A 16,133-nucleotide genomic window follows, 5' to 3' on the forward strand; every position below is an offset into this window, starting at 1 on the left:
CTGTGTTTACAGCAGTGGCTTCTTTTTGTAGATGTTTTCACTGGATGGTTGCTGCACATTCCTGAACTGAATTGTATGGTAGCAGAAACGAAAAGTATTCAGAGTTATAAAACATTTCAATTAGGTTTCTCGTCAATGCTCGGCAGCCAAAAGAAACATTATCCTAAAGTATTTTGGGAGATGGACATCAGACACAGACATCCTGGTGATGGCACAAAGGGGTCAAAGCTAGGATTTGATCTGATACAGTTAAAGTTAAACTGACTTATTATTAGAGTTAAAGGAATACTTCACTCCCCATTACTTACCCTGTGTCATGCTGAACTCTAAGACTTTGTTTTTCCACATGCCTCCATGGTGAGCAAAGAATCCAAAAAACTCATGATGAACTGAAGTCATAGGCAACCATGTCAAACAACAGCAAAACTAAATCAAAATATCTGTTTACAAACTCTCACACAACTCATGCAGTATGAATCAAATCTCATTTATTTATATATAATTTTGCCTTGCTGAACACAGCAGCTACTGGTCTACCACTACCTCATTTGTGAGTTTTGTTTTGATGTTTGTTTGTGTTCATGTGACTTTGATGAATCTGAGTTAATTCTTTAAAACACCAAAATGACACTTATTGCCAAAGACTTTTCTGACACATACTTTTTGGTCATTTTATTTTAAATTATTGTAGGTTGTCTTTAATCATTTAGCACTCCTTAACTATGTTTCATTTGCATTGTGAAGGGTCTAGATGGGGAGTGGATTTAAACCTCACAAGGCTTCTTTTGTAACTCCCTGATGATTTTTAGGATAGTCAGCATTACCCAAAATAAGCATGGTTCTCAGTAAAGATTCTCAGTAGGCAACTGGACTTGCTTTGCTGAGTTTCTTGAAGATGTTTCACCTTTTGGATGAGAGCTCAAGTAGCTCAAAATTTTAATCTTTCAGCAAGACAGGCAAAAATATTGTAAAATATGTTGTCAGCACACTAGTAAATCTAGCTAAACCTTTAAAACAGCAGTCATACAAACAAACTGACTGATTGATATGGCAGTAGACCAGCAGCTTCTGTGTTCAATGAGGTGAAATTATTGTTTTTGACAATGGAGTCTGGCTTTAAAGATAGTTATGTTTTACAATGACTTCAATTCATCAATCACTTTCTCCTTTTTTGGATTCTTCGTTCAACATGGAGGCATGTGAGAAAAAAAGGTTTCTTTACAAATTCAGCGGAACACAGGGTAAATAATTGATTTACAAACAGATTTTGAAGCAAAAAAAATAATTGCTGTGGAATTTTTTGCATTGCAGGGCAATGGTGACACTGCAGCCATTTTTCCACAGGTTTGTGGACTCTTTTATAGTTCCATTCACCAAATGAGAAATTCTGTAGCTGTCGGAAATTCCTGATATCTCCAATTAGGAATTACAAGTAACAGGCTGACATGAACATATTCCCTGACTTGGTCGCTCATACGTCTTTTGAATAAACTTATTGTCCTGTTAACATAAAGAGCTAACTGGCAGTTGGTTTTTTTGCGACCAAACAGCAGGTTTGTTTAACTTTTTCCTCCTCTTCGATAACTTTTTTTTTTTTTTTTAAAGAAATAATGCTCAGCCCTGAGGGAAAAAATGCCAGTGGCAAGATATGGCACAGTATGGAAAAAAAAACTGTACTAGCATGTTCCCAGCTGCCTAGTGTGTCAAGAGGTTAGCTCAGCGGCTACAGTAGTTCACCAACCAGCCCTGGGGGTAGTCATTGCATCAGCCAAGCTTCTGGGGCAACATATTTTATAAAGACTTTCATCCTGAATGTGTTATGGTTGAGTCTAACCTCCAGTGTGGTGAGGACTATCTTGTCCACAGAAGAGAAGTAGGCTTCCCACAGCATCTGGGTCCTCTGTCTGAGGGCCAGGACTCTCTCATTCCCCACCGCTCTCACTGTGGATGGCACCTGCAGACGAAAGATGAGAAGAGTCATGCAGTGAAATAATTTTATTAGAACAGAGAAAAATAGCCACAAAGAGTTTTACTTTGGTTTTTAAAGCGAGTCGTGTCTCTTAAAATAGACTAGAAAGGAGAAAAAGAAAAAAATAGCATTTAAGTGATCAGAACTGTGTAAACTGCATCGAGTGGTTGCTTAATCTGGCCTCTTAAAAAACACATTTGACACAGAGCTGATTTGGGGTCTGCTGTTCAGATAATTAGACCTTAATTAGTAAGGACCACATTCGGGGGTTTCAAGTGAATCACCAAAATTGATTTAATCACTTAGAGAGTTAAGCTCAGCGGCTCAATCAAAGTGGAAGAAAGCCATGTTGAACTGAGGAAAGTGGGAGCAGCTGACTCCTTTAAACCCTTTTGTCTTCACACAGCTAACACATTTTCTAATGAGCGCCAGTTAAAGAAACCAGGAGGCCGCTAAATCTCTTTTTCTCGCCTTTATTTTAAAATTCAACTTTGTTCTTTCAATCTCTCAGTTTGTCTTCACATATCCCCCTTCCTCCACATTTCATTACTTCACCTTGCTCCCACTTTCTCCCTGTCCTTACGTTCTTCCTTTCTTTCCCCAAAGTACATCTGAAGGACAGTCTCACTATAGCGTCGCCGTCAGGTTGTCTGAAGTGTCTGCCCCCACTCAGCCTCCTCTGCGAGAACCTCACACTCCTTAACCCCACATCATAGACAGTGTCAATATTTGCGTGCGTATTATAGAGTTTTGCAGGTGTGCAGAAATGCCACTGATGAGGTCAGCTCATTCGGTCCAATTCTGCCCTAATTTGAAAATGTCTCCCCTGCTCCGAGCTCTTGGGGGCTTGTTCGTTCCTGTTCATTAGCTGAATGCCAATTCATGTCCTCTATTGGTCGAGATCAATGCAGAGGAGACATGATGTACCTTGTGTGAGGGAGAGTGATAAAGGTTGTAGCGAAGGCTGAGCTGGCTTTGCTCATTGTGTTTATTTGTGTGGATGTGTTTGTCTGTGTGAGGAGAGACAGAGGATAAGTGAGCGAGTGCTTTTGAACTGAAGCTGGATTAAGGTCTCTATGGGTGTTTAATATGAAAGAGCCCCCAACTTGTAACTGCACCGTTTGATACAGGTGAACAAGAGCCAAAGAGATGACGTCATGTCCGAGCTAGCCTCTATTGTAGTAGCTTCTGTTACTCAATTCCATCTGTCGTTTAGTGACTATGCGCACTTTCAACTCTAGGTACAGCCTCTATATGCGGCTGTACAGAGGAAAATATTGACCTGGATTACGCATAAATAACCCAATTTGTATAGGTGTAGATTTTGGGGGATGCAGGGGACAATGGGAAAGTCTAACACAACCTCTGATGGTATGTGTCCACGGGGGCATTTTCTCAATACGAGGCCACTTCCCAGCATTGGGCGCTTGCGTGCCACTGGGCCTGTGGGCTGTCTGCTCCCAGATTTTTAACCGGACCAACTTGGTGGCTCTTTTGGAAACTTTCTCATGACAACAGTTCACTGAAATGTGTTTCTGAATGCATCTGAGGCAAGATGTAAGTCACGAAGCTGCTCAATCTGTCTTCATTTTAGATTGGCGATGCTTACTTGAAAAGTTGCTCGATAGTTTCCAGAGGTGCCGAGTCATGCTGGATGCCCCTGATTTGCATAAAGCAGCCTAGATTCAACTTTATGCAAATAAGGAGCTGGCAGCCCATCTCTTGAAACCCAACACTGTGCTACCAGAATGCACAGCTGCTTATATAGACAGTGAATGGTAAGCGTGGAAATGACTGATCCTGTGGACACGTACCACAGGTCAGTGTCTACATAGGATGCATTCAGGCACTGTATTGAGTGTAGGTCTTTGGTGTTTTGGCATTGCTCAGGGCTGTATCACTGTAATCACTGTAGTTACGCGCATAAAACAGAAGAAAATGACCTGAGGCATAAAAAAGTTTTACAGTTAAAGGCATGCAGGGTGAGTGAAACTTAAACTGCTATGCAGCATTGTGCACTGTGTTGGTTTAAAATAGAAGCGAACCTGTTCTGTTCGATACACGTGAGATAAATGACTGAAAAACATGGCTGGAAGATGTGTAGATATTGATTCCTTGAATTTACTTTAAGTACTCAGGTGCACAGTCAGCAACTCATTTGCATTTTCTTTCAGTTTCTTTCTATTACTAGAATCATCCTCTGAGGTTTTCTTAACACAAGATGAACTCATTCATTGTAACACAACTGAGACATGACTTTTGGGTGTGTGCCAACACAAAAACTGCTCATCCTCCCCTCCAATAGATTTTAATGTTACCTTTAGATATCGTAAAGGTCAATCCGGCCATCAGGATGCCATAATTGTGTGTCTGTGTTGGTGTGCACCTTTAAATGAGCATGATTAAATGCCTGTGTGTGTTACCTGTAGTAGTAATCTCTCATCTCCCTCAATGACCGCCTGGTTCCACTGTATGACATCAGAGAACGGCAGCTCCCAACCATTACTCAGCAGCACTGGGATACACGCCGCCTGGACACACACAGGTATAAGAATGTAGAGAGTCTTAAAGAGACAGTGACACCCGTAATCCAACTGATAACACGCAGAGCACACTGCACAATTGCATATATATCCCTTTAATTGTGATCAGCTGCTGGGTTCCTCGCTCGCTGCCAGCTCATCTTTGGCAGTAAACATTATAACATGACATGATACAGCTGCACGAATATAATGCAATCTGTATGAGTTCAGGCCCAGCTGCTTGGCACTGTGATATCCCAGGCCGAGCAGGCAATGTGATCAATACCCATGTGTGTATGAGCAGCTGAGTGTGAGTGTATGAGACTCCAATAGGTTGGCTGGAATGAGTAATAACTCCTATCTCTTCTTTCCCAGGGAGCCCTGGAGGTTTGTTAGAGACTGTCACTCATACACATGCACACTCAGATGTGGCTGACTCTTTGTGTACTAATTGCTTACAACCACTGAGGGGACATATGCAGGGAAGGAAGTAAAGTGAAGGAGAAGAGAGGGATGAGGGAACGGGAGGAGAATAAGAAGGAACCGGTTGCACATGGAGGCATCATGCTTTATTAAAGGCGATTTTTGATGTTGCCTTATCCCCTCGCTTACTGACAGGTTTTTGATGTTGTTCCACTTTTTTTTTTTGCTTTCCAATCCCTCCTTTGGTCTCCCCCCTCTCACTCTGGGTTTCTCTCTCTGTACTCCTTTTTCCATTTCTCTTTGCTGCACTCTCATCCCATTCTGCTCTCTTCCTCTTTCTACTCACAGTGGTCTGGAGTGTTGATAGGTCCAGGTGTTTTTTTTTTTTTTTTTTTACTTTTTTTTTTCTAATTAAACCACCAGAGAACAGCAGCAGCGGCAGCAGAAATTGGTGGAGATCAAACGCTCTCTCTGGCCCACGGGGGCTTCCATACTCCTGCATTTCATCCGAGAATAAACCTGCTGAAGGACACTCGAACAAATAGGGAGGCTTGTATGTGTGTGTGTGTGTGTGTGTGCGTGTGTGTCAGAATGAGCTGCAGGTTACAACGAGGTCACAGGAAGACTCCCAGAGTGATAATCCAAGGCCTCTAAATTTGAAATGTGGCCCACGGCTTGCCTGAGTCTTCTGCCGGAGAGACGAGGAACTGTGAGGGTTAGTTTCAAACCTTTAAAGCCCTCCCTGCCTGGAGGTGGGGTAATAAGAACGCCTGTGTGCTGTGTAGTTGTTTTTGGTTTGTTTGCATTGGGAGATAGAGAAGGGGGAGGGTTTAAGTAAACGTGTGTGTGCAAATGTGTGTCTGTGTGTATATTGGAAAGCTGGCAGTAAGTTTCCTACCACACTGGTACTGGTAATTGCCAGTTCTTTTGTGGGCTTGGCTGGCACCAAAATAAAAAAAAAATACACAACTGAAAAATCTTGAAAAAGTGCCTCCAATGGAAAAGAGAGAGAGAAGGGCAGGGAGGAAAAGACTAGGAGAGAGAAAGAGAGGACAAAGAAAAAAGACAGGAGGAGAAAGGGACCATGACTGCTGCCTGCTGCCAAGCCAAGTGGGTTGTGTGTGTGGATTTGTCCATTCAGCAGACATCAGCGGTGGGGCAGGCTGCCACTCCTATGGATGCTTCCGGACCATTCACACACACACACACACACACACACACACACACACACACACACACACACCCACACCCTGGAGAGCAGTGTGGCCAGGGAACATTGTAGCAGCCAGAGGGTTCAGTGTACGGCGAATCTAAAAACAGCCACTACTGCTTCCTGCACTGGTGTGAGACCGTCGACTTGGGTGGCAGAAAGAGAATTACAACAGACGGTCTGGTTTTAACTGTCCTCTCGCCCCGCTGCCTTTGCGGTTTCTCCATTGTTTGTGTACTTGTACATATTCACTGATGGACTTAAACGAACAGTTTCAGTGTTTGTGTAAGTGTGTGTGTGTGTGTGTGTGTGTGTGTGTGTGTGTGTGTGTTAATGGACCCATTGTGCTTTAAAAGGCATTGCAAATAGCAAATAAAGCCTTTATGGTCAGATCTGCACTCAACACAACACAATGGTCTGGGGGAAAAACACTTACAGATGTGACCATTAAGGTGTCGATAACCAAAAGACTACATAAACCACGGCTCTGGAACATAAACATTCTGCATCCTGTGCACTTCCTTGTTGACCCAACTGTATACGAACTCACTGAATAAGAGCCGTTTCCTGGAAATGTGTAATTTGGTCCCTCTAACAGTGTTATCCAGAGGAAAATGCTGCAGCTAATGCCGTTAGGATGATTGCTGTGTTGGCATGTAGTGCATAGAGATTTGAGCTGTTGTTTATGTGGGCCTCTGAGACACTGGAGTTGTAAGTACTCTGACAGGAACACAGTGTGACAAAGAATATAAATCAGTGTTACTTGTCAGTGTTATGTTACTGTATTTGACACAGTATTGCTAAAACACACAATATTACATAATGTCAATTATTGCGTGTGGTGCACAGTAGATTATGTGATGGGCTAGTTAGGGTTTTCTTAAAGGGACAGTTCATCCCAAAATCAAAAACACATTTCTTACCTCTTACCTGTAGTGTTATTTTTCAGTCTAAATTGTTTTGGTGTGAGTTGCCATGTGTTGGAGATACTTCCTTTTGTGCGGTGGTATAGTTAGCATGTGTAGTTTGATGCAAAGAAAATAGTTCCTACATGAAACTGCTCACAACAAGGTCTGTGGATTATCTTGAGTAAATGATTTCTAGAAAGAGACATTGCTGTTGAGTTTTTCAAATGTATTTTTGGGCACTTTGAGCACCACAAGCTGAGTGTCATCTAGTTCCATTATACTCAAGAGAGGGCAGATATCTCTACGGCTGATATCTCCAACACTCTGTAACTCACAGCAAAACAAACTAGACTGATAAACAGCACTACAGGTAAGAGGGAAAATATAGATTTTTGATTTTGGGGGTAACTTTCCTTTTAAAGCCCTGAAAACTGCATGATAAAAGTCAAATATTGATAAATCTAGCGGCTGTGGTGGCAGACTTGAACTGAACACATTCACACTGACAGTGGAAGCAGAGGTGTTTCGGTTGATCACAGTGCCGTTGGTAAAAAAAGCTGATTGAAATAGGTATTCGAGATCTTCAAAGTTGAAGAATACAGGTCTACAGCATGATCATAATGCTAACCAGACTTCAATGATGAATACTGGTGGTGGTGTGTATCACACTGAGAAATATATAATTACCTGCAGAGACTCTAGGAAGCGAAAGGAGCCCAGACGTCGACCTCGAGGCACCAAACAGAAAGTGGAGTTGTGGAGGAGCTCCTGGTAATCAAACCTAACAAAGAGAAGAACGATTATAATACATTAATCTATGTTGTTCACTTCAGTTTATTTGAGCAGAAAAACAGCAGAGCATGTATATAAGCAGAATAACATAAAGAATACAGGACTTAACAGAATACAGCAAAAGACCTTGAGGCTTCGTTGTTCTTAAAATGGGGTGAAGCTTAAGATGAATCTCTCAAGCTGTTCTGAAGAGTAATAATTGGTTCAATAGGATAGTCGTGTATATGTATCCTGGAAGTGCATGCAAATATGTACTAGAGGCAGAGTAAGATGTGACCTGATCTAGTGTTCATTTTTTCAGCTATTTTTTTTATTTAGTCTTGTCCGTGTCTTGTTTCCCGGCTGCTGAGGGGAGTCACGGGGGTTAGCTCCAGAATGAGCATCAACTACGCCCCTGGAGACAAAAACAAAGTGTCTCCCCTGTGCTTTCCGACCATGGTCAGAATTGAAACTATGTTCCTGAACAAAACAGTCTAAATATTTAAACTCCTCTTTTTTTGTCAATGAAAATAAATTTTAAGTTTTAAGTTAAGTTTTTATTTTTTTGAACTACATTTTAGTGATGTCTTTTTCATCAGCAAAGTGTCGGTGCCATCTAAATATGTTCGTCATCGTCTCATATTGGTCTTGGCAAAAAAGGTAACTGATCAACATATTTGTTGTAGTTTTTGCTAACAAAATTAACACCAACTTTATCTGGCTGTCAAGATATATTTTTCTATTTGCACATTTCTTAAAATGCACTTCAAATGTGTTTAGATAGATGCTAAGACATAGGTTTTTTACATTTACACCATAAATTGATGCAGAAAAATTCATCAGAATGCAGGAAATCAACCCCCAACTCCCCCATTTCACGCTTGGACATCAGAAACTCTTGCCGACAGTGAGCCTCTGGTTGGCTGAAACTGAGATAAAGCATAGAAATACCATTTCTGGGAGAATGCAATACACACATTAGTTTCTTTTCGTTTTACAAAGCTAATAATCGTCAAGCACTTAAAAGTTAAAAAAGGAATTAAAGTCAGAGGAGAGTTTGCTGTTAAAACAAGAAAAGGGAGAAGGAGGAGAAGAAGAGCTTTTAGGAAAAATTGACCAGTGTCCACTGAAATGTCAGCGATCAATATATTGATGTGTGGCAGATGGCAACAGAAAAGCACCAGCCCCAAAGTACTGAAATAACTACATGATTGCGAAAAGAAATCTCATAAATAGCCTGCCAGTGTGGCAACACATGCCTCGTTTGATATATAATATTTAACATCTGTCACACATAAAATAAACCAGGACTTTAGTGGCTTTCTATTTCTGATATTTAGTCATAATGGTTCTGATTATGTGCAGTAATAAATCTTCCAAGGCCTCCCCCTTTCACTGACACATTGGCACCGCTACAGATAGCTACTGTATGGTGGAAAATATATCCATCACTGAGCTCATGAGTAAATATGCTCTAATCTCTGTTCTCTATTGATTTGTGTTGTAGACAAGGAGGTTTGAACTGGTGCCAAAGTAAGAAATTTTGAGTGCACTACTCCCACTGGTTGCCGCCATACGTCACCCTCGCCGAGCTCCGCCACTTCATACTCATATTTCATACTCGCGCTATGAAAAAGAAGCCAAATGGAAACCTCTGCATCAATGCTCGCCTTCATCTGCTGAGTGGAACAGCAACGGACGGGCGGTGTAACGGTCTCACAGTAAAGAACTGCACAGTGGAGTAAACAGATGGGGAGACAAACAGGCTCTTATGGGAGAGTTCACTCTGCTCCTCACCCCCTCCTCTAGGTCCTGCTCTCTCCTCGCTGTCCTCTCAGCTCTCGCTCGTCTCTGCAACCAGCTCTCTGCTTGTTTATTTGCAGAGGCGATGTCAGTGTAAAATATGCCTGCCATTAATCTTCTCACTCACTTAGTCATTTATTTAACCCTCCGTGAGCGATGAGATGCAGGCCTGTCTTTGCTCCCTGGATGAGAAAATTGGAGATTTCATTGCTGATGTTGGCGGCAATTAACACTGCTACACTCAGCCCTGGACATCAAGATCTGAATGAATGTCACTGTGTGAGTGTGTGTTCAATATGAGCGTGTCAAAACATGCCAAACGGACACACACATACTGTACACAAGCACTAGTGTCTGTTAACTGAAAGGCGGCCTTGTTTGGCCACGGTTCTGCTCTGATACTCCTCCACCTGTTGATAGAGCTTTGCTGTTGCCACTGCTGTGCGTATACATGTGTGCGTGGGATGGATTCGTGTGCAGCAGCAGCACAAATCTCCAGCATGGAGCGTTGATGTACATTTGTAATGAATCCCCGAGCCAAAACATCAATCACTATGGTTAAAGAGATTTACACAATGTATTTCTGAGGGATTTTGTGTCCACATCTAGCACTGAGATTGGGATTTAGGTTAACACATCCTTTTAGCTACGCATGAGTAAATAATTTTTGTAGATTTTATCTGTAAAGATGTACAACTCCTCTGTGTATTAATGTGTTTGGGCCACGGGAGTAAATAAATGTGTAACTGAAAGTGTGTGTTGCATTCATAAGTTACTATATTTACTTCCCCTTGAGTAAATATTGTTTTGTTTGGGCATATTGGAGTGAGAATACATTAATACTTTTCTGGTTATGCGTGTGTGTGCAAGTGCTGTGTCTTTATGTGTAGTATCTAATATGAGACAGTAGGGACCTCTTGTATGTTCCAAGTGTAGTGAGACTGAGCTGGTTAGTCTGACCCACTTCTCTCTCTCTCTCTCTCTCTGAGTGCTGTTTGTGTGTATTTGTGCATATGCGTTTTTGTGTATTTGATGACGTATGGCTACAAGTCAGCTTGTGCATGAAGTATGTATGTGCACCAGTTGGTCTGTCTAGCTGGCTAGTCTCCCGGCTGCTGTTCCTCTTTAATGAGGGAATGTACTTAAATACAGGGAACAAGTAAATCATTTAACAACACTTTGTTTCCAACAACAAACGACCAGGCCTGCTGTGTCTCTCCTTCACTCCCCCTCTGTCTCCCCCTGCTTCGTATCTTCGTGTGTTTGTTGCTGTCTTGTGTCATACACACTGAATACAAATTTAAAGGCAAGACTTTTGTTTTCGCTCCCATTTTTTACAGGTTAAAGTTAGAGATCTAGGAGTTTTTTTATGCACACACAAGAGTCACCATCTTCAGTGTGCAACTGCTCACCTGGGTGTTATGGTATGGGCTGACATTACACTATGAACAAAGACCACAGGTGCATTTTATTGATGGCAATCTGAAAACACAGAGACACTGTGATGAGATCCTGAGACCCATTACGTCATGTTGCAGCATGACAATGCACGGCCCCCTAGCAAGGATCTGTACACAATTCCTGGAAGCTGAAAACAACTCCAGTTCTTGCATGGTCTGCGTACCCACCAGTAATGCCACCCATTGAGTGTGCCTGTGATGCTTTGGATCAGCGCGTGCGACAGAGTGTTCCACTTCCTGCCAATATCCAGCAACTTCACACAGTCATTGAAGAGGAGTGTGGCAACATTCCATGGGCCAAAATCAACAACCTGCTCAACTCTATGTACAGAAGATGTGTCACGCTGCATAAGGCCAATGCTGTCACTGATGTGCGCATGAAAAATTGTCTTAGCTATTTAACTTGACCTGTGAAAAATGGGAGCAAAAACAAACGTGTTTAAATTTTTGTTCAGTGTAGATTCCACAGGGAACCATGAAAAAGTTGTAGTGTAGGTTTATGTTTGCATATGGACATGACTTGGATTATTACACAATGGCAAATGACCATGTCTATGTGTGAATATGTGTCTGTCTGTCTATCAGTTATTCATTTATTCGCCACATGAAATCATACAAGGTACAACTGCAGTAAGATGTTATCCCATCGTCTCCTTTGTGCTCCTTTGTCCTTGTGCATTACAATTCAGCCCTTTTTTGTTGCCTCTTCTTTTATTGTAGGCTGCTGCTTTGTAGGTGTCTACGTTTACAGACTGGCTGCAGTGCTTGTGTTTATGGCATCCTGGATGGTTCTGGTAATCCATGGTTTCTGGTTGTGGATTGGTTTAAATGTAGATTTGGGTGCAGCTGCTTCTGTTGTTTTGCAAATTAAATCCACCACAGACTCTGAGAGAGCCTGATTGGCTCCATGTTTCATGTCACTGGGGGCATGCGCCATGATTTGCTTACATATCTCAACCTCAGTGAGATGACCGCATGGTTACTCTCCTATATACGGCCAGCAGCTCTGCCCTGCTGCCTTTGAATGGCCCATAGCGGTGATCTGCAGTGTTTTTTTCCCCTTGCGGTGCAGGGCAAGCAGGAATAGGACAGCACCTCACATTCCTACTGTCACACCAACCCTTAATCACATAAAGCACGTCTCCTCCCCTTCTCTCACCAGCGTCCTGTTCTCTGTCAGATCAGCGCATAGAAAAAGAGTCACTTGGCTGAATGGCAGTGTCTGGGATTAAGCTTAGTTTTGGTGAAACAAAGGATATTACACTTCCTGATATCCCATGGAAACTGATGCAGCACAGAGGTCCTGCAGTTTATAATCCAACGCCTGTACACCAGCTAGCAGGATGCTACTTTGGCTGGTGCCAGTTGTCTCCATCTTTTCCTCTGCGTTTGCTGATGTTTACATTTAAAAACAATGACTGGTGAGTTGATTTCCTAATCCCCATGAGTAACTCACAGCTACACACCACCACTGTCCAACAGCAACCAAAAAAAGCACCAACAAGACTTGCAAAATAGATATAAGAGCATAAATTTAGCATAGGTTTAGTAAAGCTGACAGAAAGGCAACTGGAAACGTCCATGCCTACATCACTTGGATGTTAAAGGAGCTGGTGGAAAATTGGCAAGATAAGATATGATTTTAGATTTAAGTCAGTTTCAAGGAAAATGCCAAGAGCTTGCAAGTTCCAGCCTCTCAAATTTGAAAATGTCCCTACTTTCTTGGTATTACAGTATGATAGTAAATATTTTCATTTTTATGACTAATTCTGGAGATGCTATCTTGCGCTCTGTGAGCTCATTTGGGTGAACCCACCCTTTAAATGCCTCTTCGGCTTATCTGCGAGAAAATCTGAGCATTTATATGTGCATGAGCGAATATCTGAGTCAGTGTGTCTGCGAGTGGGGGTTGGCTCGTAGGTAAACCCAGCTAAATAACAATGACTCACTGTGTATTCATGTGTATGTAATTGCATGCATGTCATTTCATATCGTGCATGGCGAGGAACGCACCACACTAGACTCCCTGCAAGTTAATGTGGGAAAGCATGCATACAGAATTATGTGCTGTAATGTACACGCATGGACCTGCACTTTAAGTATAACAAAGGAGTGGGGGTTAGATTAATGTTGTGTGCACTGGATGGCAGTTTGCATGATTGTTATCTGGTGGCTGTTGATGTGAATGTGCTCAGATCTGCTCTGTGTGTGTGGATTACATTAGATTACATTACAAAACAGATACACCAGTAGATTAATAGTGTGTCAAAGTGCATATTCGAATGACTACAGTGGATTTATAGTGTAAGCACGCAACAAAGAATACAATATACTCTATACTGTGCAACTAATGATTGTTTACCATTAATTAATCTGTAGATATGTAGGAAATAGTGAAGATGCCAATCACAATTTCCTAGATACCAAAGTAACATCTTAACTATACTTGTTCAACCAACAGTCTAAAGCCCCATGCAGAATACAAAATGCAGCAAGCATGTTTTAAAGTATGTAAAAATATCAATTAATTTATTAACATTTTGTTAAACATGGTTTCCCACATAAAAAGTAAAAAAGAAGAAACTGAAAAGGGGCTGGAAGCAGCTCTACTTTCACCCTCATTAAGAAATTCTGGATCTAGCCTCCGCTTCGCCAACCACTGCTGCTTAGCGCTAGCTTGGTGCTAGTATGGCTAGACCGGTGATTGATTGACTGATGAAAGATGGCTAGTAATCATGTTAGAGGAAACATCTGAGATTTAGTCATACACGTTTGAGCCTTAGTCAGACACAGACTCAGATGAGGAGTCTCAGGAGGTTTCAGGATTTTTTTACTGGCGTTTGTGTCGAAGTCTGTTCACCCATCGATATGTGTTTCCCGTATTAGATAGTGACATGCTGTTGTTTTAGTGACGTGCCTAATCTAGCTTGTATTTGAATTTAAGATAGCGGGTATTTGAATCTCAGATTTTAGGGATGTCCAAAGACATGTCCCCCTTCAGTAAAACAATGTGAAAACACCTCAAAAATATATTTTTGATTTGGACTTTAAATTCAAAGCTGCTATAATCAACATTGTAATATTAACAATGAATTAAATGACTGTGTATGGTAAAGGGGAAGTTCTCAGTGATAAACCTACGGAGCTTTCTTTCAGCTCACTGTTTTGGTTTTGCAGCCTCATCAGCATTGTTCCCAGGCGCAGCAGGAAGCTGTTTTCAGAACCACTTCAACCCACTGTACACTATCTGCTCAGCACCAAACATGACTCCTGATGAATGCTAATGTTGCTCCGCGTCTGCTACATGTGTAAATAAGCAACTGTTTGCTGACAAGTTAGCCATAACAAATGTGCCACTGATGTGTTTACAGCTTGTTTCTGCGGCCTCCGAGTGGCCACAAATATAGTTAATGCAAGCTGAAGAAGATGGAACCAGTATACACTTGGCATTTTTGCTTCATGACTGAGTTATGTAATTGACTATCAATCAGCTATTTTTGGGCATGTGTACAGTCTGCAGAAACATGTAATGTTTTGACACTAGATGTTGTCTGAATATTTTTTCATCTCATTTGTGTGCTCTTGATTGCACATTGTGTGTTTCGATGAAAAGACTGATTGTGTGTACACTTAAATCTGTGGAAGTCAGCACTGCTTTGTGTGTGTTTGTGTGTTTCTATGCAGACACTGCCTCCTCCCACCTTTCTCCAATCCCCCGATCCCCCAGGAGGACAGATATAGTTAAATATTAAACATCCAATATGGAGCCAATCTATGCAGAGTGATAAGAGGAGCTGATTGTGTAGTTGGGACACACACTCACACACACAGATTTGACGTCTTCATATTGCTATCCTTTTTTCCTATTTATGTCTCAGATAGCCAGAGTCTAATACGGAGACATAAATAGAGACACAGGCCACAGAGTTTCTCACACCCACCCAGTGTCTCCCACACACACACACACACGCACTGCTCAGCAGGCCCTCTCTCTTCATGTCAAGGCATCGGGCTCAGCGGGATACCACTATCATCAAAGCTGTATTTACCAAGATGGCACCACTCTGAGTCGCCGACTGCTTATATGTGTGTGTGCGTTTTAAATTGTCTGATAAGCAAATCTGCTTCTCCTCGACCCTATCATGTCCCAGGCCCCTCCTCTCACTCATATTCCCATCAGCTTCACCCTGCCTGAGTCGTTCCTCCGTTGCATTTCGTCTCACCCTCCATTTTGTCTACATGTGTGATTCTTATTTATTCCCACTAACAAAACTGCTTTTCACTCAGTGTTCTCCCCTTGTCCTCTCTTTCTGCCTCATCCCATTACATACCCTCACCCCACATGTATACTAAACACTAACCATTCAATGAGTATTGACTGAGTGAAAACGAAGAGGTTAGGGATAGAGGGGAAACAGGAGGGAGGGTGGATGCTTGTAGATTGACAGCAACTTCTGGTCAGTTGATCTTCGCTCTGCTTCCTGTAAAGGTCAGGTGTCAGTAGAAGCTTGTGCACTCCGGTATGTGTGTGTATGCGTCATTAGCAGAAGTATGTGGTTGACCAAGGTTATGGATTAGCCGCCAAAGCGCTAACAGGCCACTGTCAATACTTTTCATTCTCATGCACACCTCATCGAGCACAACTAGACCTGAATGACAGAAGCGACTGTCTCGGCAATAACAGCACACACACACACACACACACACACACACACACACACACACACACATTCATGCATGGGAAATCATGGACAAAGCAATAAGCTTCGCTGATAACTATCACTGCCAATGTAAAATGAAATGTAATTGCGCTGTGTACCATGTATCAGGCATTAATATTGTTTCACTTTCAGCTTTTAAATGCATAAATTAAGAATAACAAGGAAACAATGGAATATATATATGTATATATATATATATATATATATACATATATATATTACAGCGCACCTTGTGGCCTCATATTTAAAATGCATACCACACACTGTGATTACAATGTCCCACTTTCATTCTGGCCAATAACTCTACTCGCACTTGATTTATTACCTCAGTAAACATTTTCCTAAC

The 16,133-nt window shown here is 41.8% G+C and overlaps 1 protein-coding gene across 1 annotated transcript in view; it reads right to left on the reverse strand.

The window, feature by feature from the left end:
• LOC125904485 (exostosin-1c) overlaps positions 1-16,133 on the reverse strand; it is a 105,864-nt gene that overhangs the window by 10,857 nt on the left and 78,874 nt on the right. The window contains exons 3-5 of the mRNA XM_049601912.1: positions 7,720-7,813; positions 4,393-4,500; positions 1,835-1,954 (exon numbers count right to left, since the gene is read on the reverse strand). Coding sequence (XP_049457869.1) covers positions 1,835-1,954; positions 4,393-4,500; positions 7,720-7,813 — 322 coding nt within the window. The remainder of the gene's footprint in view (positions 1-1,834; positions 1,955-4,392; positions 4,501-7,719; positions 7,814-16,133) is intronic.

The sequence above is a fragment of the Epinephelus fuscoguttatus genome, linkage group LG17 (genome assembly GCF_011397635.1).
Source record: "Epinephelus fuscoguttatus linkage group LG17, E.fuscoguttatus.final_Chr_v1".
Taxonomy (NCBI): Eukaryota; Metazoa; Chordata; class Actinopteri; order Perciformes; family Serranidae; genus Epinephelus; species Epinephelus fuscoguttatus.